Source organism: Rhipicephalus microplus, chromosome 2, assembly GCF_043290135.1.
Source record: "Rhipicephalus microplus isolate Deutch F79 chromosome 2, USDA_Rmic, whole genome shotgun sequence".
Taxonomy (NCBI): domain Eukaryota; kingdom Metazoa; phylum Arthropoda; class Arachnida; order Ixodida; family Ixodidae; genus Rhipicephalus; species Rhipicephalus microplus.
In genome coordinates this window covers 87,185,250-87,211,353 of record NC_134701.1, presented here as the reverse complement: position 1 = coordinate 87,211,353, position 26,104 = coordinate 87,185,250, and the positions used below count along the sequence as shown (strand labels likewise).

Below are 26,104 nucleotides of genomic sequence, written 5' to 3'. Positions count from 1 at the left end.
GTTCGACCGCAGTAGACACACGTTGCTGAAGACCAGACTTCTCCTCAATGACAGAGAGCCGCGCAGCTAGGTCAGCGACGACGTCCGCCGTCGGGCCACGTTGGGCGAGGGTGGCCTCAAGAGAGAGCAACCGGGTAGCGAAGCGATTTTCGAAATCTTGCATGAGGACTCGTCTGTCGGCCTCACCTTGTAAAATAAGGGCTTGGAGGCAGTCAGGTATACGTAGACTGGCACCAGCGCTTGGCTGTTGAAAGTGTTTTGGCATATCCTGGACATGAAACTGACAGAAGAGGCTGATGGGGCATTGGTGACGGGATGTGTGATGACACTGGGGCTCCCATGGTCTGTGCCAAGCTTTCCTGTGTAGTCGGGACAGCAGGTTCCAGGGCCATCGACGACGTGTCGTCTTTCGTAGGGTGCATCCGTGGTGTGCCGACTATTACTGTCGTCGCTGCAGCCTTACTCCTCCTAAACATGGATTAACGTTGTCACCGCTGCCTCCAAATGTTACAGTCACTAAACACACAAAAGCGAAATACATTTTAACACTGCTTTATTCTGGCAGCCATTGACACCAGCCTCACTGTTCTTAAAACACTTCGTCTTCCTCATTCTCTGTCTTGCTCTACCGCTCACGTGCCGGTTCCCCGTTGTTATGATAAACTACAGTATGATTATGAGAGACGCCGTAGTGGAGGGCTCCGAAAATTTCGACCACCTTTTCGCTTACATCAAAAATGCAGCCGCCGCAGCTGGCATTAGATCCCGCGACCTGGGAGCCAGCAGCCGAGTACCTTAGCCATTAGACCACTGCGGCGGGGGTAATGAATCAGAACTAAACAGCCCTTCAAAGAGGATAAAGTCAGAGCTACAGGCACGGCTTTGAACATAGGCATCTAACGCTGTGCCTCTAGGCGGGGGAGGGCAGACCTTGACTACTCTCCACCCCCTCACCTTTTATACGGCTAGCGACCCCCCTCCCCTTTTCCTTCTGCTGTGCCCACGCCTACGATGCAGAATATCAACAAATGTTTAGTTTATTGCAAATCAAAAGCAACGTGTAGACAGTAGAAATATGCGCAGAGAAATGTCACCATATATCTCAAGCAAGTCACACAACAGCAATAATTATATCTTGTGCACCTTCTCAGTGAGCTGTCTCCGAACGCACGCCACCTCAAAAACACCTTGTTGCTGAATGTGGAAACTTTCACTATTCTCACGTGCCTGCTGCTGAGTAACTGCGTGCTTTTCAAGAATTAGATGGAACCTGTATGGTCAGCCAAGTTATATACTTTTCCACTGAGCTAGCGAGCCGGTGCCCTTGACCGAATATTTATACATCTTCATGTATGGTCAATGTAGCGACGCACGCTGGTAAATGGCATATTGTGTGCTGCAGTTTGTTTGCAATGAAACTTTAGTAAGGGCTGCATCTGTCATCTTCACCTAGTTCCGTGTGAACTTTTGGTCACTACCGGGAATCACTTTGAGACAATTTTTTATAAATATTTGCTGAAGGGGCAGGTTGTAAATGAGAAAACATGTAATGTTCTAGCAATGTAACACAATATCGTAACTTTGCATGCCCGAATTCTCGTTTGTTTCGGGTGCAAGTCAACCATAAAAATGAAACTAGTTTTGCTTTTAATGGTAGGTTGGCTTCAAGTTGGTATTTTGAATTTACCTAAATAGGTCTAACTACAAGTACTATGATACCATTACTTCCAACCAGATTTTTAAGGTGATAAAAGCATGGTTCGTCCTTGCAGTCTAGGCAATAAATGCACGCAGATGTACATTGCCTCGGTTCAATCTCTCCTGCGATTGGCGTTGATGCAGCAGTACTGTCAACCGTGGATATTTATACCTAAGTCTAGGGATTTGCAACCTCTTCTAAGAATTTGGCGTCTTTTTCTTAGATCTTGAGATTCTTGTAATGCTTTGTAAATGTCATATTATCAGCCTCGTAAATGCATTACTTTGTAGCTATGCTGTTTGAACTAAAAAGGCTGTAAAACAAAAATTTTGGCTATTTCATGTTCTTTCTACTTAAGAAGGTCTTGGTGTTCTGGTGGCCCGAGTGAAGGGACAGCAGTTCTGTGATACCATATCATATGCTCAATACTGGGGAAATTAAAGTCTGTTTCGTAAGAGTTAAGCATGCACCCTCATAACGTAGGTGCCTTGAGTGACGGCTGTGCTGCAAAACGAAGATAAATTTACTCAGTACACGCCTTCACTGAGCAATGTCTCGATGAGAAATAGCTGGGAGGCTTAGAGAGGAGTAGAGCAAAAGTAGTATTGAAGATTGGGTATGGTGGGTTTCTCTCTCAACCCCTTATAAACAAAGTGGCATGAGTTAATATTGCAAAACGGTTTGAAGAGAGAATAGACTTGTTCAAATGTTTTTAGTCTTTCTGTCGTGTCTTTTACATGACAGTGGAAAAGTGACTAAAATATTTGGCCAAACGGGGAGCTGATTGAAAGTACAGAGGAAAGGCATAGCTATAATCCGGTAAAAGAAAGCCCACATACATCTAGCGGAAATAATGCAACAGTAATTACAAATTTCGAAAAGTAAGTTTGCAACGCCACCTTAGCAGTTGCAGGTGCAAGAAAGGTGTTACAGTTTTGCAGTTGACCTGAATGAACAAACACAAGGAAAACTGATAGTTTTGCAACCTTTGTCCAATTTTCGCTTCCTCACAAAACCCTTTTCTGCTAAGACCCTAATAATGCTGATAATATGTTCAATTCATCAGACCTGCCTGAAGAAATCTACGTACCATACGAAATAAGTGAGGTTAGCCTAACATTTCAGGTTGGCTTTCACCACTAGGGCAGTGGGGGCACAAGAGGGCACAACAGCTATTCCCTGGACGACATTCATTGCCAGCCAGTCACTTTCTAGGGAGTATGGGACATTAGAGCTTGTAGAACTGTTCTGGTGGTGCTGCATTTTATAGTAGGGGCAAGAGGCAAACAGCCATATAAGAGCTGATTATTTGTTTTTTTACTTCAAGTCTGACTGCCTTGGAATAAATTATTCAATCTATGTATTGTCTTTTGATAAGAGGATTACAGGGGTAAATGCTTGAGAGCTTTACGAGGTCCCGACCCTGTTGAAAGTTGGCAAAGCAGTAGGATAACAGTCATTCATGCATGAAAAATACATAATAAACTTTGCGCATAAAACAACGCATCAATCAATACAAAATTTTTATAACAAAGCACTGAAAACAAACAAAGAAGTCTTATAGTATATCCATGAATTCGCATGAGCATGAAAAGAAACAATCGACAAGGAATGGCCAAGATTCCTAGAAATGTATTGTCCAGCAAAATAAGTTAACTGGCTGAACTGTATAATTTGATTGTTTCGTATAAGCAAAAGATCAAAATCTTTGACGTTTATGAAGTTTGGTAGTGAAAGTACTATAGGACAATGACTGTTCATGCATAATCACATTTTAGGATGGGCACAGTATAAATTTTTTTTGCCTGGTGAGTCGAACACTTGTGTTTACGTTTAACTTAGCTAGATTATTTGCGGTATTGGTGCGATGCTTAACAATAATTTTAAATGGCTGTTTCGAGAGCTGTGGCAGTGTATGAGGTGTAAACTGAGGACTTCGAAAGTGCGTGGTCACGAACTATGAAGTCACCTTTTCTCTAGCCTCTAGTCTCTGTTGTCTTCGTGCTTATTTTTTGAACCTCTACAAGCACCTTTTATTCTATCAACTGCTACTTCGCATAGCTCTCCTTTAGCGCCTTATAATGTATTAATGAAAAATTAGAGCCCTCGAATATGCATGCTTTACATCAGTAATACTGAAGTTTTATGTGCAATATTTTCAGACGCCGAGAATACGATGCTTCTAGAGTCACAAGTGCAACAAGAGAGAAGTAACACTCGGATATCTATTCAGACATTTTCGTGCGCACCATGAACATGAACGCAACTGATTGTGGAGTATCCAAGAATGCATGAGGACTTGCATAACGTATGGAGCTTATAGAAAGCATGCTTTGAGACAACACGTTGAGGCTTTTGAAAATGCCAACTCCCTGGAAGACAGTGAATATAATGTATTTATTCAGTATGTGACGTTTAATATAACTGAGGTGGATAGTAAGGCTTTGTTAGATGACCCTGATGTCCCAGGAACTTTCAGTGCTTCTGACACAGAGCATCGGCAGACAAGTTTGGCCAGCTAATCTTGTGATCAGTGAGACCTTTTAAATCGATTCGCAATGATGCAACTATAGTTGGAAAAAGGAAGAAGGCTACCAGATTCAACTTTGCAGGACATATCTACAAATGTTGTCTTGTACATGCAGGTGTGAGGATTCGAGAAAAACGACAACGACGAAGGTGCGAGACAAGGCACGTGCGATTACGAGGCAACTGTGCGCCAATCAGCTGATGACTAGCGGTGGCCCATAGAAGTGGCGTGCCACAATAGGGCCACGTGTGATCATTACGTGGCAGTAGGTTTTGTGGCTGGGGACGAGCCGGAGCAGCGGCAGATGGGAGACAGCGGGTCGATGCGTCGAACGCAGGCGATCCAGGTTCCGGCCAGGGAACGCGGCCGTCCACGCTGCTGCCGTCCAACCACCAGCTGGGGCGGCATTGCCGGCACGAGTACTGCATCCCGGGGCGCGGCCTGGCCTGCTGTTCTCTTCCTTGCCGAGGGCATCCCGGATCTCGGCGAGGCGTCTCCGTGGTCAGACGTTCGGCACAGCGACGGACGTGGCCTGGCTAATGGTCACGGTTGCGCCGAGCATCGCGTCTCGACGCAAGCTGTTCGCTGGACGGGCTGGCCATTTACACGCATGGAGCATCGCGTCTCCGATGCGAGTTGACTGCTCCGCAGTCGCACCCACGCCATCAAGCGCCGGCGTCACCAGGGCGTCGCACATCGACAAGAGCCTCACCTTGTTCGTGTGCCGTGGCTGAGATACGGACCCGGAAAAAGAAGAGAAGAAGAAGGAACGTGCAGTAAAGAGAGCTCGAGGGTTGAGGCAACGAAGGCAGAAGAAGCGGTGCGCCGCTCGAGAGGACGAGTTCCTGGCAGCGTTCCTGAGCTGGACGTGGGACCGGTACGTGTCGGCCAGGTCGAACTCCGGTGTGTCTCTTCGAGGTTGAGTCCGTCGGCCTGTACAAGGTCCAAGGACGGGGCCTGCTGAACGGCTCCTGCCTGGGTGCAGTGGCCGGGAGCAGGTTCGTGGGCGAGGCCTACCGGGTGTGGTCCTCGTGAGCCGTGGCCTGATCCTGGACCTCAGGAGTTGCGACCCTGACTGCTGGGTTGGCCGCGATGTCCGACTCAACGGCGCTGCACACGGTAGCGTATCCGTGCGCCGTCAGCCGTTCCACCCACATCATCAAATAAGTTGTTCATGTTAATCCTTTCTCGTCCGCTATAAGCAAACATAGTGACGAACGTCCCTTACCATTACAGCAGGAATTTTTCGAGCACGTTTTATTAAGATCTTCTCAAGCGAAAGAAAATACAGCATCATTTTTAAACCATCAACTTGAACAGCTTCTCAACGAAAAGCAACGGAAGAACTACTGAAAGTTGTGTCTGCCCAGGAAAGTGCCCAGGATGTCTGGGCACCCCTTGTTTCATATTCAAGCTGAAGTTGTTCCACCATGACACCACTTCCAATGTCCACCTGCATCAAGATTTGTCATTAACAACAGGAAAGCTTGCACACGTGAAAGTGCTGCATGTGCAAAGCGAGAATTCGAAAAATGAAAAAGAAGCAAGAAGTTAATACACAGCTGGAACATTGAAGCCTAGTAAAAAAATTCGATACCTCTAAAGTCCAAGTAGTTTTCATGAAAACCTGAAACATGTTGTTTAACGGAGCCTCTGAGGTTACACACGTACCCTTTCTGTAATAGCATATTTGATACATTCTTTCCTTCAAAAAATACATGTCAGCAAAAGGATTCATATGGCTCATTCCACTCAAACTTTATGAATATGCCCGATTTTTAGAAAGCAGTTATGAGTGTTCTTGCTAATTGGGAAGCCTGACAAAAAACAATTGAAAATCATTGCCAAGGTTTTTATGAAGGCTAGTCACACATATATGCTGCAAGAAATTTACAGCATTCAAGTAAAAATGTATTATTATAATTTGTGTGCACAAGTGTGCTATCACTCTTCAGCTTAGGGCAAGTTTGATCCAATCTCACTGAAATACTATTGCCAATCAGAGCAATAAGTACTACAGTCGAACACTGCTACAACGAAACTGATGGGGCGCCGAAAAAAATTCGTTATAGTAAACTCGAAAAAAGTATAGCCGATTTGAGCTAGCAAAACAAAGAAACGTTTATTCTCAAAATTCGAGAAGTGTCCGCTGATCCGTATTCTTTCCAAGCAGCGTGACGACGTGATTCTCACCCATGCATAGCGAGACCATGGTGAAAAGAACGCCAAAACAACGCCTACAACCGCTTTAGTGGACGAACAAAACAGTTGCACTAACACGGACGTTAACACCAGCAGCTTTCTGCCGCCAAAGTGTGTCCGACAATGCCGAGACAAAGGCAGAGTATCGTGAAGCGGCGACCTTTGCCTTAACCTGTGCCATTCTTATCCTCCATCACTCGTGGCTAGCCGATTTTTATATAATGCGGATGAACAGCTGCTCTGAATAGTTACCACACTGTCCATGCGTGAACAAAATGATAAGCATTGGCATCGGAAAATGCATCGTTCCACGGTTACACCGAGTACCTGCTTGAAGGAAACCAAGAACTGAGCGACTGAGCTTCAGCGTCATATCGTCTGCGGCTCAAAAGAAAAAAACCATTGGTAAAAGCAGGGCAGTCTTATCGTTATAGCTATCGAGCAATGATGACGCCCATGCTTCCTGAACAGCGGTGATTTCTGGTGGTGCCAACACGGGTTTTAGACTTTGTCAGTGCAATTTCAGCTTCTGAAAATGCAACAAAATGTTAAATATTGTGTTAACTGTATAGCAACAAATATCTGAGCCTGGAATTCATTCGTGAAAATTTGTTGAAGCGGGACGGGAGAAGAAAAAGTGTTCGTTGTGATGACAATATTTATGCAATGACTCCTGTGGACTGCTGATGGGGAACAGTGAATTTTTGTTGAAGCGGAAATTTCGTTGAAGCGACGTTCGTTGTGGTGGGGGTTTAACAGTAAATATAACACCATCACCTTTACTTGTGCCATCAACACTAGCAAGCAGTAGTGGTACAGTGAGACCTCTCCACAGCTAGAGAATGTGTGGACGGTGCGCGACAATCGGGTGGTAAAGAAATATGCAATTCAGATGACCATAATAAAAAAATGAGCAAAAGCTTGCATTGGTCTTTCTACATTCACTATGAGCAATCAACTTAGCAAATACATAGCATTATAAATGTGCCACTGAAAGCAGTGCTGTTAATAATGCTTTGCTTCAAATATGCTTGTTACTCTAATAAGAGCGAGAACAATTTTTTACTTAGACTTTTTATATTATGACTAATCTGAGTGTCACTTTGTGAGTCGAATGTGTCTCTTGCGAAGGCAGGTAAAGTGCCATCTGACATGGCCACAACCCCTTTGCTGCAATGCCCTGACACAGAGTTCATTATTATAGAATCCGAATAATTTCATGCTTGCGATTTGAATTAGTTCTTGGGCCCAAAAATTAAAGTACGCTCAGCATAATATTCTGGCTGCTGGTAATGCAAAACGCAAATAAAATAATAAATTGCTATCTGTAGAAAAGTGTAGAGGGCATTTAGTGTGATTTTATGGTCATTCGGTCATTCAATTTACAGAAGTTTCACAATATGCATATCAATTAGCCTGGCTAATAGCTTGCATAAAGGTGTGCACAAGTAGCCTTAGAAACATCCACTCTCTTGTGCGCCAGAAAGAAAACATGAAACTTTCAACACAGCTAAGAAATATTTTTTTTTTTTTTTTTAAAATTACGGCATTGATCTGCTTCAGTAAAGTGTCAATAAACAACAGCATTATTACACGATTCACCAATTCTTAGCTTGAGCTTTTACTTAGAAATTTATGCATAAATATAAAAATGACATGTGTAATTTCAACTCATATATTACATGGTCACATGATGTTAAACAAGTTTGCCACTGTAAAGAAAACAATGGCTTTGCTTCAATTCGATCACGAGAGTACGCTACAGTACCAAGCTTGTATGTGTTCAACACACTTTTTTCTATTTTACAGTCAGACCTTAGCAAAAAATTTAAAGCATTCCACAACTGGCCAAAATGTGTTTTTAGTTCCCAATGCAAATGAAAGGACATTATAGAGACAAATTTAGGCATCCTTTACGAGATTTGAGTAGATTATTTTCAAAATGCTGAAATGTTGCAAGAGATATGATATGTCACACTACCTTGTGAAAGAGGCTCAATGTTTCACTATGGTGTCATCCCATAAGCAATATGTAGACATTGCTTTTAATTTACACACTGTAATTAGGGCTCCAAATTAGCATATCAGTATTATTATCCATCTCAACTTTATCTTGTGCTGTTTCGAAATTCAACAAGTCCATGCTGAAAAGCAGGGCTCCATACATGGCAACTAGCGAAACATTCAGCCATGACACATGTAACAAGAAGTGCATGCATGAACAATGAACCACAGAGCACAAACATGAAGCACTGTAGTGCTCACCTCCCACTGTTTGCAACACAGAATCGCATAGTTGCCACAAATAGAACAATGTTGATTACAAATGTTTCACAGCATTTTGCACAATACTATTCCACAATTGGTCACTGAGTGTAAATTTTTTGTTGCAGTGAAAGCAGATACCCTAAACATTGGTTGTTGATCACTGAAGCTTTAAAATGAAATGAAAGAAAAACTTATCTAGGTTAAAGCCAACATTTCCCGCAATGATAGTAGCACCAGCTTGGTGAAACTCTTTTTACACTTTTTTGATCAATTTCAGCCAGCATATTCCTGTGAGCCTGCCTTGTTGAAGTTACCATAAAGCTACACACTTTCGTGCTTAATAATGGTTCATCATCAGTGATCTTAAGAATCGACAGTTAAATTCCGTGTTCATGTCAACTGAAGAGTACTAACGAAGTCAAATACAAATGAGGTACTATAACAGCCCTCACGACGTGCCCCTCTGAGGTTTCAACCTTTTCGATCATCGCTTTTAGTTTTTCGACCATGCGGCATGACTTTGAAATATGGGCCAGCGTTTTGATCAGATACAGAAAAAAATTTTACAGAAAAAGACTCGGAGCCACACATGCAAGCATACACAAACCCGGAAACTGCACTATGGCATAAAAAAGCAACTGAACATTTGATTCAATGAAAATTATTCCCATGGCCTTGTGTAGCAAAATCAAGATATGATCACAAGGTGCACTTCGAGAGCTCTAGACTAAAGACTTTGACAATCTGAAGTTTTAAAGACGACAGTCTTTCTTGCAAAACTTCCAACGCAAAAATTTTGGTCTGTCTGTCTTTCTTCTATCGACTTGCTGTGTGTCATTCGAAACGGTTAACATACAACCGCATTCGCAGCGTCCAGCAATATTGATCTGGTTTCGGCATTAATAATTGTGCTTATTGTCAATAAAAAATAAGAATGATTTGGTCTGCGAAATTGATCTTGAAGGCATAAATCAGTCATAAAAATAGGCAAAAAAAGTCCGCTGTCAGGGCACAAGAGAGGTAATGTGGTGAACAAGTGTCGTGCTCATTTAGCCATTGACAAATGAACCCACTTGTTGAAAGTTACCATTCGTGTTGCGTTCTTCCCATTGTCCTTCTCCTCCAGGCACTTTGACATTATTATGTCACAAAAAAAGGCTTAACATAAGCAATGGGCTTCCATAGTCTTTTAGTTTATGTGACAGTAACATAATGGCTTACACTCTGATTTCGGAGCCATGAGTACACATGATTCTATTAGACTGGGGCCCACAACAGTGTGCAGAAAAGTTTATTATCATATTTCAATCTATGAGCATTTTACATTGATACTGTCTGCTGTTGTCAAAGTTTTTTTGACTGAATTTCTCTATCAATAGCATGGGCTTCACTCTTTCATCACCACGCTTCAATCCAAGAGCATTTTACGTTGACAATGTCTGCTGTTGCCAAAGTTTTCAGGGCTGAATTAGTGTATCAGTAGCATGGGTTTCACTCTTCTATAGGAATACAAATGGTAGACTACCCTCTGCATTTATCCGTCTTTGTGTGGCTAAATACTGTGAATAAAACAGTAAAAACGGTGGGAAAAGACCTCACACTGAAAATCTCCGAAAGAAGAGAGAGAGGTTACGTGTTCAGGGTAGGCACAAACTTGAAGGAAAACAAGACAGACAGAAAAGAGCGGAAAGGCTGGAGACAGGAAAGGCTGCGCTCTTTCTTGTCTCCCTTGTTTTCCTTCAAGTTTGTGCAGCAAATCAATATTTCAAGTATGAACCAACTAGTCTGCAAAAAAGTGTTGCTTCAGAGTAGGGGCACATGCTAGAGAATTTGTGGCATATGTGGTACATGTTTGGCACTCAGATTTATGAATGTCTTTAACCAAACTAGAGTCCAGAATTCTTAAATACAAACTATAAATGCTTACCATGATAGTTCTTGGCCTCTTCAAGGGCTCACTTTCACCTTTCGTTCTCTTGTTTGATTTCTCTGTTTTCTTTTCCGAATCGGCTCAACTCTGCTTTGTAGTCAATCACTTCATCAGAATGAGCATTCCAAAAAAGGAATTTGAGGAATTTCACATCAAGCAATGACAAAGCCACATCAACAGAGCAACAATGCCTGAAAAGTTACATACACAGCCAATTAAGCTGTTACTTGATATGGCTGATTGGGTGAGTTAGTAATTCACAATTACTTAAGTAAGAGTGCTTACTTAGTCGCTGTCTAAATTACATGCCCATATTTTAAGTAATCGTTAGTTAGTTATGTTAGGTTTTGTGGCGCAAGAGCAACTAAGGTTATGCTGCGCCAGACTCATGATGAGAATACTTACAGCAAACAAGGCTATGACAATGACTCTGAAATGTCTTAACGGCGATGACATATGAATATAATGAGCGGTGAAGCGTGGCTGTATAAAGGCCTAAAAAGATTGGCTCCGTAAACGCGTGAAGTATATATCTCTTCTAAGATTATGTGTGTGATGCTCGGGGTGGTCAATGTGTATGGTTGGTGCATGAGGTTATGTTAAACCGTAACGGCTTTTACATAGCACTAATACCATACCCGTGTCCTTATACCTAAGGGCAGGGAGGCAAGTGCCTCGTTGTAAATTCGAGCTGCAGCAGATGCCTCTCCGAAGAGGCTGTGCTACGAGTCACATCAGTCAAGTTTTGCCATGTCTAGCGGTAGTATAGTTTAGTGTAGTTACACCTTGTCCAGAAGTTGTGCTTCATTTAAAAAGCTGATCACATCAGCTATAGGTATTAGGGCGTCATCGCCCAAGAGTAGCATTGGGTGAAAGGGAATATTTAACCTGTAAAACATACGGAAATGTTTTTCTCTTAATGTTTCCATATGTGGGCAAGCTATTAAAATGTGCATTACAGTTAGTTGCTCCTGACACTTATCGCATGTTGGGGCTTCTTCGCCTGCCAATAGATAATTATGTGTGATGTGCGTGTGACCTATTCGTAGTCGACATAAAACTACTTCGATAAAACGCGCTTGATGAAGACAGGTCTTCCATTCACCAAGAACAGGTTTAATTAGGTGAAGTTTGTTGTTTTGTTGTAACTTCCATTCCTGCTGCCAGTGAAAGGTGGTGGCCCGGCGAACAGCTTGAATCCCATCTCTGGCAGGTATGTTGGTTTTTGACTCGCGCATCTCTTTTGCTGTTGCAGCAAGTTGGTCTGCCCTTTCATTGCCTGGGATCCCGACATGACTCGGGACCCAACAGAGGCGTATGGTGTGGTCATCAGGTGTGTGGGATAGCATGTTTAAAATATCGCCTATGAATGGCTCATACTGAGATTTATAATTGAGACTTTTCAGTGCACTTAACGAGTCTGTAAATATTACGGCTTTTTTATGTTTCGAGCTTATAATGTATCGTACTGCCATCCATAACGCATAGCACTCAGCGGTGTAGATGGATACGAACTGCGGTAGTCTAGTTATTTGCTCGTGTGTTGCTCCTACCACACTGCTTCCGACATAAGCAGATGTCTTCGAACCATCAGTATAAAATTCTTCGTAAGTGTTGTACGTTTGCTGTAATGTAAGGAATTCTTGTAGTATATGTTCACGTGGGGTGTTTTGTTTTTTTTATATGTGTGAGTGAAAAATCCAAGAATTTGGAGAAATCACTCCATGGGGCCAAACTGGGTGGCCTTTTGGCAATGGAGAGTGCTTCGTTAGGAATATTCAGGGCATAAAATTTTTCTTCAAATCTTAGTATTAGTGGCTTAATTACGTTTGGTTTGTTAGCGTAGTGTTGTCGTAGGTCACAGCGTGTGACAATACTGTGGCATATATGATCTGGTGAAGAACGAACTCTAAGGACATACGTGAGCATTAGTTTCGTTCTCCTATATTCCAAGGATGGTTCGTTACTTTCGGCGTATAAGCTCGAAATAGGTGAGGTTCGATAGGCACCTGTTGCGAGGCGTAACCCTTTGTTATGGACAGGGTCTAGGGGCTTAAGGTAAGAGTCTCTTGCTGAACCGTAGATTATACTACCGTAGTCTAATTTGCTGCGTACTAAAGAGCGGTAGATGAGCAGGAGACACTTACGGTCGGAACCCCAGTGTTTTCGGGACAAGACTTTGAGGACATTGAGGGCGCTGTTGGATTTCACCTTGAGATTATTAATGTGTGGAAGAAAATTGAGCTTCTTATCAAATACGACCCCCAGAAACTTCTGTTCTTGTTTTATTGGCAATACTGTTTCGTTTATTTTAAGTACGGGGTCTGGTTGTAAGCCTCGTTTCTGGGAGAACGCTACAGCAACCATCTTTTTCTCAGAAAACCGGAAGCCGTTTTTGTTAGCCCATTGTGTTAGCTTGTTTAGTGCTATTTGAATCTGTCGCTCGCACGTCGACATGTTAGATGACCGGCACGCTATTTGGAGATCATCCACATATAGTGAGTGCACAAGAGTAGATGGTATGACCTGGTTCACAGAGTTCATTTTGACGACAAAGAGAGTTGTGCTTAAGACACAGCCCTGAGGCACACCGTTCTCTTGAGTAAAAGTTCCTGAAAGTGTGGTGCCCAAACGAACCTGAAAAGTTCGGTTCGATAGGAAGTCGGACAAGCAGTTGAGCATCCTTCCGCGAATTCCAAGATCTGCCAGGTCTCGTAAGATACCGTACTTCCACGTTGTGTCATATGCCTTTTCAAGATCAAAAAATACTGCTAAGCAGTGCTGCTTGTACAGGAAAGCTTCTCGTACTGTATGTTCAAGGCGAACGAGGTGATCTGTGGTGGAACATCCTTTCTTGTAACCACATTGGTGAACATCTATCAAGTTATCGGTTTCTAGGATGTATGTTAGCCTAATATTAATAACGCTTTCGAAGGATTTCGCCATACAACTTGTAAGTGCTATGGGCCTGTAGCTTGTTGGTAATGTAGGGTTTTTTCTGGCTTTGAGAAATGGAATTATAATGGCTTTTTTCCACTCTCTTGGCATTCTTCCAGTGATTCAAATAGCGTTAAAGAAGTGCAGCAATGCCTTCACGGCTTCCTGGGACAAATGGGCGAGCATTTGGTAATGTATTTTGTCTGGGCCAGGTGCTGTTTTTTTACCTTGAGAAAGCACTCTGTTAATTTCCTGCAGGGTTAAGGGGGAGTTGTATGATTTGTCGTGATAACCTGTAATAGGAAGCTTTTGCTTTTCTGTAGATTGTTTATGTTTTAGGAAAGCTGCCGAATAGTTTGCTGAGCTCGAAATAGCGCAAAAGTGCTGCGCTAGCAGGTCTGCCTGTTCGCCTAAAGTTGTCTGGATGCCAGGGGTTGAGAGAATGGGGATGGTATATGAACTGTAGTTGCCGGTAAACTTGTGCACCTGATCCCACATTCTTTTAGATGTGATGGAGCTGTTGATGAATGAAATGTACTTTTTCCATGAGAGTTTTTCAGCCTGCCTGCGAATAAATCTTGCCTTTGCTCTCGCCTTTTTAAATGCTAGGAGGTTCTCTCCTGTAGGATGTTTACGAAAAATGCCCCACTCCTTTTGTTGCATTTTTTTAGCTTGTGTGCACTCTTTTGTCCACCAGGGTTTAAGTTTTTTCTTTATAATGCCGGAGGATTGTGGTATAGTTTGTTCGGCTGCCGCAAGTATGCAGGCGGTGACTGTCTCGTTCATTTCCTCTATGCTTAGGCCATCAAGCATCTCTTTTTTTAGGGCTGCTTTTTCAGTGAACAGTGGCCAGTCTGCCAGATGTAGTTTCCAACGCGGTGGTCTGGATTGAGTGGTGGGTAGGGTTTGTGTTAATTTTATGAGAGCAGGCATATGGTCACTGCCGTAGACATTATCTATCACGCTCCACTTTAGTTCGCAAAAGAGCGAAGGTGAGCACAGCGCTAGATCTAAGCAGCTAGTGGCTCCTGTGCTTGGGGAGCAGTAGGTGACGCTACCAGTATTTAAAAGACATACGTCATTGTTCAGAATAAAATCTTCGAGGGTTTGTCCTCTGGTGTCAGTTGTACTGCTTCCCCAAAGCATTCCGTGCGCATTAAAATCCCCTGCAATAACAAATGGTTCAGGCAGTTGGTCCAAAGTATGCTCTATATCTTTAATTGAAAAATGCGTGTGTGGGGGGATATAAATGGAACATATAGTAATAGTTTTGTGAGCTAAAATGGTGACGGCTACGGCCTCGATGTGACTGTTGATGGTGATCTCTCTCACTGCAATTCCACTTTTGACGACAATAGCCACGCCACCAAACAACCGGCTAGCGTGGACGCGATCGCGACGTACTACGGTAAAACCTCTGAGGAAGTTGGTGTGTTTTTCTCCCAGATTGGTCTCCTGTAAGCACATAGCCATTGGAGAGAGACTAGTTAGCAAATCTTTTATGTCACCTATGTTGTGAATGAGTCCTCTACAATTCCAATGGAGAAGAAAAGCCATTTTGGGCAGTGAACTTGAGCAGAAAAATGGAGTAAGAATTGATTTGTTGGCAATAAAACCTTGGTGACATGCGTGTGATACTAAAGTCAAACAGAATGGTACCATAACCTTTCAGGTTATGGAAAACGAAACTTATTTTACAGGGCTTTTTGGAGGCCCTGTAATTTGTCTTTTGTCTTTTTTGGAGCGGTCGAGAGAAACTCGCCGCTCCTTCGGCGCTGCACGCGCCGTTTGACTGGCAGTTGTGTCCATAGCTTCATGAGAAGCGTTGGACCGTCGCTCTGCCGAGCGATCCCTGGGCGTTGTGGGCTTCGGCTCATGATACGAAGCCTTCAAACCCTCTACACCGGACGTCGACGGGGTTCCCGCAGTCTGCCCGTTGCCTTGGCTCGTGCCAATGCATGTCGACGCCCGTGGTGGGGCCTTGTTGAGTAAGGCCGGAGCAGCCTTGGCTGCTCCCGCAGTAGGGGCAAGCGGCGGTCGCTCCAGCACGCTGAGCGTAGCTTGGGCGGCCACCTGATGCTGTCGTGGTGCTGCCCCCTGTTGCACCACTTCAGCAAATGATTTTGTTGCATAGAAAGGGGAGACCCGATGCCTTGCTTCGCGAAAACTGATGTTGTGGGTGACTTTAATGGTAATAATTTCTTTTTCTTTTTTCCATGCTGTGCAGGATCTAGAATACGCCGCATGTTCTCCATCGCAGTTCGCACAGTGGGGTTCAGCCTTACAGTCATCATCTGCAGAGTGGCCTGTGATACCACACCGTGCACAGGTAAGCTGCCCACGGCAACTCTGAGAAGCATGTCCGAATCTTTGGCACTTGAAGCAGCGCCGCGGATTCGGAATGTAGGGTCTCACAGACAGTTTTAGATAGCCGGTAACTAATTCTTGCGGTAGTGTGGAGCACCCAAAGGTCACAATTATGTGCTTGGTTGGAATTTCTTTGTTTTCTCTTCTCACTACGATACGCTGTACGTGAACGACGTTTTCGTCCTTCCAGCCAGCCAGAAGCTCATCATTTGTTAGGTCTTTTAGGTCGTCGTCTGACACAACGCCTTTGACGGTGTTCATCGTTCGGTGCGCAGAGACGGTTACGGGCTTGTCCCCAAATGCTACTAATTTTTCTAGTTTCTGAAACTGTGTCTTGTCTTTAACTTCCACTAGCAAGTCTCCACTTGCCATCTTTGTAGCCTTATAGCCAGTTCCGATAGTCTCGGTTAGGCACCTGGACACGAGGAATGGGGAGACGTTGCGAGCTTTTTTGTCCGAGCTTTCGCAATGAATAACGTGGTACTTAGGGAAATGGTCTTGTTTTTCTGAAATTGGCATTACATTTGCTTCGGTGTGCCACCTTTTGAAGGGGCGATCAATGGATAAGGGGTTTCGTGATCCCATAGAAAAGTGCAATTCCTTCAGTAATGGCGCCTACCACCCACTACGGAGCCCAACAAGGGGACGTGGCAGAACATGTAAACATGTCTGCGCAACGCCAGTAGTACGCCACTGCCATAACCTAATATATCTATCCAAGTTTGGATATTTACACCAGGTTAACCCTTGCCGCCAGGAAAAATTGGAAGTAAAATGAAGTGAGGAGAAGACAGGAAAGATGTAAAGTGAGAACAAAAGACGAAGATGTAGGGAGAGAGAGATAGGAAAAGGCGACTGCCGATTTCCCCTGGGTGGGTCAGCCCAGGGGTGCCATCTACGTGAAGCCGGGGCCGAAGGGGTGTGTTGCCTCTGCCGGGGGGCCTTAAAGGTCCAATCACCCAGCGTCAGCTCAACCCCCAGGATCCCCTTTTCCCCGAACACGGCAAAGCCACGCACGGCTAGGCGTGGGAGGGAGCCGAAGCTCCCCCGTTAGCTCGGGTCCGTGGTGTCGCTACACACCAAACGCCTGCTTTAACAGGCGCCCCTGCGGGGATATTTTAAGTAATCATGTGACTAGCAACTTCGTGACAACCTTAGCTAACTGTTTCCTTGAGCTTACTTTAAAATATTATTAGCAAAGCTGATAAAAGCATTCAGGTAATAACAAAGAATGGTAAAGAGTCAAGGGAGTAAATTAGACACAGTGCTGGTGTTCTGCACAAGCTGTAACACGTAAGAAGAAGAGACATGGTACCGGAAATATGATAAACTGCAGCACCTAAGTTAGTGTGGTTCAAGTTTCAATAGAACACATAGTTAGCTTCAGCACGTGTGGTGTACTGAAAAAAAGCTACAGGACAAGGTATAAGTATCAAAGGTGTTTTTGTTTTATTTGTTATTTTCTTTGCCAATAGCCCATACCCAGTAAACAAATTTAAATTGATAGTGTAAAAGAAAGATGTAGCCTATTTTCACTATAAAACATATGCAATGATGGGAACGACCAAAAGCGTGTTGTAACAGACTGTGTAGCATAAAAATGGCTTTTGATTGCAGCAGTCCCCAGGTTTGAAGCGTGTTGCAAAACAAAAGTATAAAAGCAGCTGTTGCTTTTGTTACAGATATAGCACAAATATAAATAGCGACCAGGCGCTTCAAAAGGAGTGAATCAGAATGCTCCTAGGAAAAGGGCCAAACTGCACTATATCAAATCAATACCACAAAAGAAATGACAGACTGCCGCACTGGCATAAATGGAACCTCAAGTCAGCAAGAAAGAAGTCAGAAGTAGAAAAAAAAGTCTTAGTATATGTACTATATTGAATGCCTTCATAGCACAAATTACCTTGCTGTCAGAAAAAAAACAAAAAACCACAGCTCACCATGTATAATAAATACTTTTTTAGGCAGGTTTTTTTGAAAAAAAAAATGCCCCCTGCAGCCGCGGAGGGAATCGCAAGGAAATTCAAATGCATTTTTCGCGCTGAGAGAGAGTACCATTGGCGCCCAATTTCAAGTTTATTCCCCTTTTCCTTTTTAAAAGAAAAAAGAAAACGCAAGGGTAAGGAAAAAAAAAAGCTGCAAAACAGCAGCATATATATATATATATATATATATTGACATGTGTTTATATATAAAAAAAACGATGATAGGAATGTTTTGTAGATTCCAGCTAGTGGGTCAGGCGGTTTTTGGGATGACAACGAAGCAGGCGTCTTGCTGTACACGCTCTTTTCACTGAGGGGTGACTCCACGAGAGATCGACACTGGTCCAAAAGTTGATATTTTAAATTTCATTGAGTATTTTATATTTTGTGCACCTCTCACCAGGTAGCCCAAAAGTCAACTTCGTGTTAATATTAACGGCATAACTTACGAGAAAAAAAAATATCAAACTTCACCAACACGGAGGCACCAATTTTTTTTCAAGAAAGATATTTTTTACCTGAAATGCATGTCTAATGAAGAATGAATTCATACGGTTTCAAGTTTGTAGACCTCAAGAAAATAGCTTCTAAAAATGTCTAATTTTGTGACAGTTTAAAATAAGTTACGTATTTCCCATTTTTTTTCTCCGAAATTAATGCAAGCAGCGTTTTCAAACTTGGCACGTTTTAAGGATATAGTGTGTTCCTTAGGTATATAAATTATTGCTGCTGTAGGGCAAATGTAAATATTTATATATTGCCTCAAATTTATCATATTGGCTAAAGTGTACTCCCCTGAAATTTGAATAATAAAAAACCCCATCTTCGATTTTTCTTAAAATCTCCTAAATAGACAACCGAAGGCCAACATACAGTAATATAGGAAGACATGTTGCATTATTTTGTTTTTAGCGACAATATTCGTGGTACAAATCAGAGCTTTTCGACAATGCGCTGAGAAGTTGAGAAATCTAGAAATCGGAAGGGGAAAGCGACAATAAGCTTCAAACGCGAGTAAACGTGACCACATTTGGTGAAGAAAGGCTGTTTTAGCACTGTGACAAATACGTACCCATGAAGGCACATTTATGCTCCTGATAACACAGCTCTAATGGAGGAAATCGTCGACACGGTAACTCAGTTGCAAAACATCTGTCTATATTTGCAGATAAACTCAAACATGAAAATGTTCCAACGCAAGTGTTGGGTCTCGCTAGAAAAACCATATGAGCTTGAAGTACCCTCACTAGTATTTTGATGGTGAGTGCGTGAAACAAGAGATGCGCTCAAAATGGCTGCATCTTTCGCAGGTCACATTTAGCAGTACGTGATGCTAACAAAACACGACCACGATCAGTGCCCTCAGATGTGCTTAGCCAAACATGCCAAGAACGTATGCCTGGAACACATGGAAACGATTTCCACTGGCTCTTCTTAAAACTGACGGAATGTTTCTAGCTCGTCTGCATTTGCACACAGCAGCTTGACATTTTTAAGCTTCGCGCTCATTTGCACCACCATTTAGGATGCTGACATAATCACAGCTGAGCTTGCCGCTCCGAGGTTGTAGAGCGGAGCCTGATGCTTTAATAGGCCACCAACGCCGTCACAAGAGTTCTTGCCATGTCCTGTGGCCGAAAAAATCCACTTTGTTAATATATGATCTTTCTGACATAACTCGAACAACTGTTACTTGTTTTTGAAGTGACTGCATGCACCATCAGAAACATAAGTAACATGTGTGTCAGGCTTAAGTTGTTCCTTCATATAGTTGTGGATTATTGAGAGCAAAACAGGCATGTGTAGCATCATGGCATGTGTCATCACTGATGACAGCAAAACTTTGAATTGATTGCTTCCTTGTGACGAGACACGTGAATATAGACGCCTGTCTTTTGCGCCAGTGATACGACTGTACCTCATTCGGTAAAATGGCTGTCCAATTTTTGGCGAAATCAAAGTGAAAAAAGCAAGATTCTTTTTCTTGGCTCTCTTTCACCTGGCGTACTTCTGATTCTTGAATGTATCTTATGTATTCATGGGTAATCCACTTCACTAACCATAGATTTAGCTCTTGCAGAAAAGCACTTGCCTGGGCTGTTCTTTTTTACTATATCGCCATTTTCCCATAGCGCATAGCCTACCTCAATATCTTCAGGGATTCCTAAACATGTGGCTGTCAGAGCGACCTCCTTAGCACAATAGTCACAATAGCCTAAAAAATAATCACTTGTAGGGGAGCTGCAAAGACATAGTTCTTTCAAGAAGTCCGCCCTGTAGGCACCATTGGTGACGTCTTGTAGGGCAGAAACACACTCCGTGGCATTAGCACAGTATATACAAAGGCACACTTCTTGGTGGTGTGGTGCAAGAAGAAACCACTTCGGCTTCAGTGAATAAAACTTTGAGAACCCAATAGACGTGTTCGGATTAGCTTCTCTAAAGAGACGGTAAGCCTCTCGCATCGAATGGGTCATAAACCTTTTCAAAACAAGCTCCTTTTTCCGTCGATGATAACAGATACTACATCTTTTTTGTTGGGACTCTGCCGAGAGCAGCTATACTCATATTTGGAGTAGTAAGCCATAGCTGCCTGGACGCCCATTGGGTTCAGCCGTGTCTTTTTTACCGCATTTGGTGCTAACCATATCCCGTGTTTTGCGCGGGATCTGTATATCATGTAAGCTGACAAGTTTGGTATAAGTGCTTGGAGTTTTCGGCGCTCTATATCGCTCGGCAACAGTGTCAAGAAACGTATGCACTCTTGATACGAAGAACACGCTTCATATGCTTGCTTGAAGCTTTTGAACCACTGGGCACACACACTGCATTTTAGATCTGATGGTTGAAAGTGGCGGTCACACGTTACGGTGGCATTTCACGGTTACTGTAGAATTGCTGCTAAGTTGTCTTGGCTCTGCATGAACTTTGCTATTTAGCGCATGCAGCTTCTCCAGTCGCATATGTGACAATGCTTCAGGCGTGTTTACGCACCGCTCTTGACTTCTGCCTTTTTCTTCTTCTGGCAAAAAATCATCAGCTGTTTCAGCTGAGAAGCCATTAGGTGAAGACAGCATATCTCTGATGAGGCATCTGAAGCAGTTCTGGCAGACGTGGTCGTTGTTACGTGCATGGCGGGCAGCTTTCGGCAAAAGCTTTTGGAGGGCAAACAGGCCGATGTCCTTGACCTTGCGAAGTTTCTTTGATAAGGTATTTTCTTTTTATGCAACATGAGGTAATCTGAACAAAAAACTCTATCTCGGCTGAAGTGGTCAGCCATCACCATGCTCCTTGAGGCTCCAATTACTGGCAATGCAACTATGCGTGAAACCAGCAGCACGAAAGTGCTCTATCTGTCGTCTGCTCCTATGTCTCTCACCTTTAACGAGAGCAGACGTAAAACAGCGTGCGCAAGTATCTGCAGTGCGAATGCAAAACTGAAGTATAGTACGTTAAAATGAATTTCACAATGTTTTTGTCGATAAAATTACGAGAGGCGTAATCTTTGTCTCTACTTCGAACCATATGATATAAAGCTTTGCCTCCGAGATGCGGCGCACAGCAATTCATCTGTAGTGCAGACGACGGATGACAACTTGCCCTAAAGCGTGTTCTTCAGTCTAATGCGGCAGTCTTCGTGCCCCAAGTGATAACATTTTGTTATGAATCGTTTATGAACTCATTCAACATTCAATTCTCTTACCCAACGTGTTGCAAACACATGGCCGTCACAGCAGCTCCATCTGTGAGTCAGTAATGGAGAGGCACCACATATTAGAAGTCTCAGTGTTTTACGTATAATAGTGAATTCAGAGACTGTAAAATATCGTGTTCAAAATAGTTACTTCTATCTGCTAAAACAGCCTTTCGTCACCAAATGTGGTCACGTTTACTCGCGTTTGAAGCTCATTGCCGCTCTTCCGTTCTGATTTCTAGATTTCTCAACTTATCAGCGCACTCTGGAAAAGCTCTGATTTGTACCACGAATATCGTCGCTAAAAACAAAATAATGCAACATGTTTTTCTATATTACTGTATGATGGCCTTCGGTTGTCTATTTACGACATATAGAGAAAAATCGAAGATGGGGTTTTTTATTATTCCAATTTCAGTGGAGTACACTTTTGCCAATATGAGAAATTTGAGGCAATACATATAAAAATTCACATTTGCCCTACGGCAGCAATAATTTAGGTACCTAATAAACACACTATATCCTTAAAGCGTGCCAAGTTTGAAAACGCTGCTTGCATTACTTTCGGAGAAAAAAAATGGGAAATACGTAACTTATTTTAAACTGTCACAAAATTAGACATTTTTAGAAGCTATTTTCTTGAGGTCTACAAACTTGAAACCGTATGAATTCATTCTTCATAACACATGCATTTTAGGTAAAAAAATATCTTCCTTGAAAAAAAATATTTGTCTTTTTATAGCATGTGCAATTTTCGAAAATGACAGGTGACGAAATTGGTGCCTCCGTGTTGGTGAAGTTTGATATTTTTTTTCGTAGGTGAAGTTTGATATTTTTTTCTCGTAAGCTATGCCGTTAACCATAAAACAAAGTTGACTTTCGGGCTACCTAGTGAGAGGTGCACGAAATATAAAATACTCAATGAAATCTAAAATATCAACGTTTGGACCCGTGTGGATCTCTTGTGGAATCACCCTCTCGTAAGCTGCTGTCATCTTTTGTTCGTGTTGCACTGTGACACTGGTGGAGGTGCTGGGCCAGGACGCTGCCCAATGCTTCACACCCCTAGTGGGAGCCGTTCATCCAGCCTGGACGCGCCTATTGCAACCCTTGTCCATCGATTCAGTCGTCGGCTACGAGGTCTTCCTCTAGACTTCAACCCCTCGCAGAAGCCCTCTACAAGACATCTAGAAACGGCTAACACCAGCCCCCAACCTGTACTTCTCGGCACCAGTCCTACCGTTCCATCCCAGGTAACGTTTTTTTCAATCGCTGGAGCCTGAATGCTTTGGTGGTGGCGCACACGAAGATGTAGAAGACCGGTTAGATCACTATGACCGTGTTGCGAAGATCAACCAGTGGTCTGCTCAGGAAAAGCTCGGCCGTGCCTACTTATATCTTGATGACAGCGCTCGTACTTGGTACGAGAACAGAGAAGGCAGCCTGTCCACATGGACCAACTTTCACCAGCAGATGGTTGAAACTTTTACTAATGTCGACAGACGTGACCGCGCCCACCAACTACTAGAGCTAAGGGTCCAAAAACGCGATGAAACGGTCGTCATGTTCGCCGAAGACATGACACGTTTATTTTGGAGGGCTGACCCGCAGATGACCGAAGATAGGAAGTTGCGCTACCTCATGCGTGGCGTGAAAGAGGAGCTGTTCGCCGGACTTCTTCGCAACCCGCCAAGCACTGTAGAGAACTTCATCAAAGAAGCGTCGAGTATCGAGCGGGCACTTCACCAACGCTGCCCACAATATGACCGCTTGTGCAGCAGCCCCCAAATTCAGGTCGCCGCTGTGATGTTTGACAGTCATAGCTCCTTGCGTGGCGTGATTAGAGAGATTGTTCGTAAAGAACTGCAAAGGTTGCGGACTCCGGTAGTGGATACACCCACGGCATATGTCGCTCAAGTCGTCCGCGACGAAATCCGCCAAGCAATCTCGACAGCTGATCCTGTCCCTGAGCAACGTCCCATGACATACGCCGCCGCCCCTTGAAGCTCCCCACCCGCTCCGCCTTCATACTACCCGCCACCTGCAACTGTTCCTTGGTCACCACCACAGCACAGACCCATCCCGACCCCATACAACCAGTTGTCTTCTGACCTGCCATGGCCTTCGTCACGTGAGGAGTCATCACTCATCCACAGGTTTGCCGGACACCTGGCGCACTTTATTATTATATTGGTTTTATTGGCGCAAGGGCCATGTTTGGCCAAAGAGCGCCATAAAAATTATAGAAGTGTAATAGTTGTCAGTGTATAACAATGGTATTTAGGGATGTGAGCAATGATAATGTTACGTGGCTGTATAGTGGCCTAAAATTCCGCGCTCCAAGGCAGGTAAACATAGATACTAAAAACATAGATAATAACAACATAGACAACATAAGGTAACAACATAAGGTAACAACATAAGGTAAACATAGATACTAAAATCATGAGCATGACGTGGCACTTGAAGTGAGGATGAATGATAGACGGTCATAGTAATAAAATCATAAAAGGATAATAGCACAACTGCCTTGTCAACGACCCTTGTGTCCAAGGGACGCCAGGCAGGTGCTTTTTAATGTAGTTACCGCAGCAGCAACCTCCACTTGGAGGTCGTGCTACGGATTTCCTGGAAATATGACATGAAAATTATTTATATCTTTTAAAAATGCGAGCAATGATTTGTGCTTAAAAACAGGCTCTTTACCTATAAACATTGACGGATGCAGTGGCATTTGATGTCGGTGAAGAAGTAGAAAGTGTTTTTGTCTAAGAGCATCCAGTTCCTTGCATTCAATTAAAATATGAAGAACGCTGAGTGGGTCACCACATCTGTCACACACGGGAGGATCACCACCAGACAAAAGGTGTGAATGAGTGCTATGGGTGTGTCCTATTTGTAGTCTTGTGAGTATTACTTGAGTGTGGCGTGACCTTGATATTGACGGCCAAGTTCCAAGGCTCGGTTTGATAACATGTAGTTTATTTCGCGTTTGGTTATCCCATGAAAGCTGCCAGTGCGCCCTGAGCTTCTGTTTTACGAATTGTTTGAGTTCTAACGCAGAGACAGCCATAGGTGCATTAGTGTTAGCGTTGTCCTTAGCTGAGGCAGCCAGTTGGTCCGCTAACACATTTCCCCGGATTTCGCGGTGCCCTGGCACCCAGCACAATACAACTTGTTTTTTGAGCGAGTATATGGTGCACAGAAGAGAGTAAAGCATCAAAAAGACAGGATTTTTATGTTTTTTGAGGGTCTTCAAAGCTTTTATGACACTCAGAGAGTCGGTGAATATTATCGCACGTTGTAGCTTTAGTTCCTTTATATGTTTAGCGGCCACAAGTATAGCATAGGCCTCCGCTGTGAATATGCTTGAATTAGGGTGGAGAATGCCAGAATCTGAAAAGGATGGACCAACGGCAGCATAGGACACGCCACTATCAGACTTGGAAGCATCCGTAAAGAATTCAGGACAGTTGTATTTGTGCTGCAATTCGAGAAAGTGAGTGTGTATATGTGCTATAGGCGCATGCTTCGTAACTTCAACAAATGATGTATCACAGTCTATGGGCTGCCACTGCCACGGCGGCAGACATGGAACGGGAGCCATCAGACTGTGTTCAATAAGTGGCACACCCGTTTGTTCAGCGAGGCTCCTCACACGAAGTGAGTAAGGCTGTTGAAACGAAGGACGGTTCTCGAAGAGCGTACAACTTGACAAGTCATTGATAGTCGTGTGTGAAGGGTGTTCTTTGTCTGCGTTCGTTTTTAAATAGTATATAAAAGACATGTATGTTCTTTGCAGGTGCAATGACCACTCATTGGATTCGACATACAAACTCTCCACGGGACTAGTGCGAAAAGCTCCCGTAGACAGACGGATGCCCAAATGGTGGACTGGGTCAAGCATTTTCAGAGCACTTGGGGTGGCAGACTGATATATTATTGCCCCATAATCCAGGCGCGTTCGAACGAGGCTTTTGTAGAGATTGATCAAACAATTTCGGTCACTCCCCCATGATGTGCGTGAGAGTACTTTCAGAATGTTCATTGTTTTTATACATTTGTTTTTAATATACTTGATGTGTGATGTAAATGTGAGTTTAGAATCCAAAATTAGGCCTAGAAATTTATGCTCGGCCTCTACAGGTAACCGCTGGCCAAGCAAGTCAATTTCGGGATTTGGGTGGAGGCCTCTCTTTCTAGAAAAGAGCACACAGGTGCTCTTCTCTGGACTTAACCTGAACCCGTTTTGGTCAGCCCACTTGGATACTTTGTTCAGACAAAGCTGGACATGCCGTTCACACACTGCAAGATTACATGACCTAAAGCCTACCTGGATATCATCCACATACATTGAATAGAATGTGTTATGTGGAATGCAGAGTCGTAATGAATTCATTTTTATAATAAAGAGGGTGCAACTCAGGACACCACCCTGGGGTACTCCCGTTTCTTGAATAAACGGCCTGGACAAGACATTCCCAATACG

At 43.4% G+C, this 26,104-nt stretch overlaps 1 protein-coding gene across 3 annotated transcripts in view; it reads right to left on the bottom strand.

Moving 5' to 3' along the window:
* Positions 1-1,062: 1,062 nt before the first annotated feature.
* The window catches only part of LOC119170833 (uncharacterized), a 167,985-nt gene continuing 142,943 nt past the window's right edge, over positions 1,063-26,104 (bottom strand). For all 3 annotated transcript variants that reach the window (XM_075886608.1, XM_075886611.1, XM_075886609.1), the window contains one exon: positions 1,063-5,682. Coding sequence is in view for 1 of the 3 variants with exons in the window: in XM_075886609.1 (XP_075742724.1) it covers positions 5,554-5,682 (129 nt within the window). In the remaining 2 variants the exon portion in view is untranslated. The remainder of the gene's footprint in view (positions 5,683-26,104) is intronic.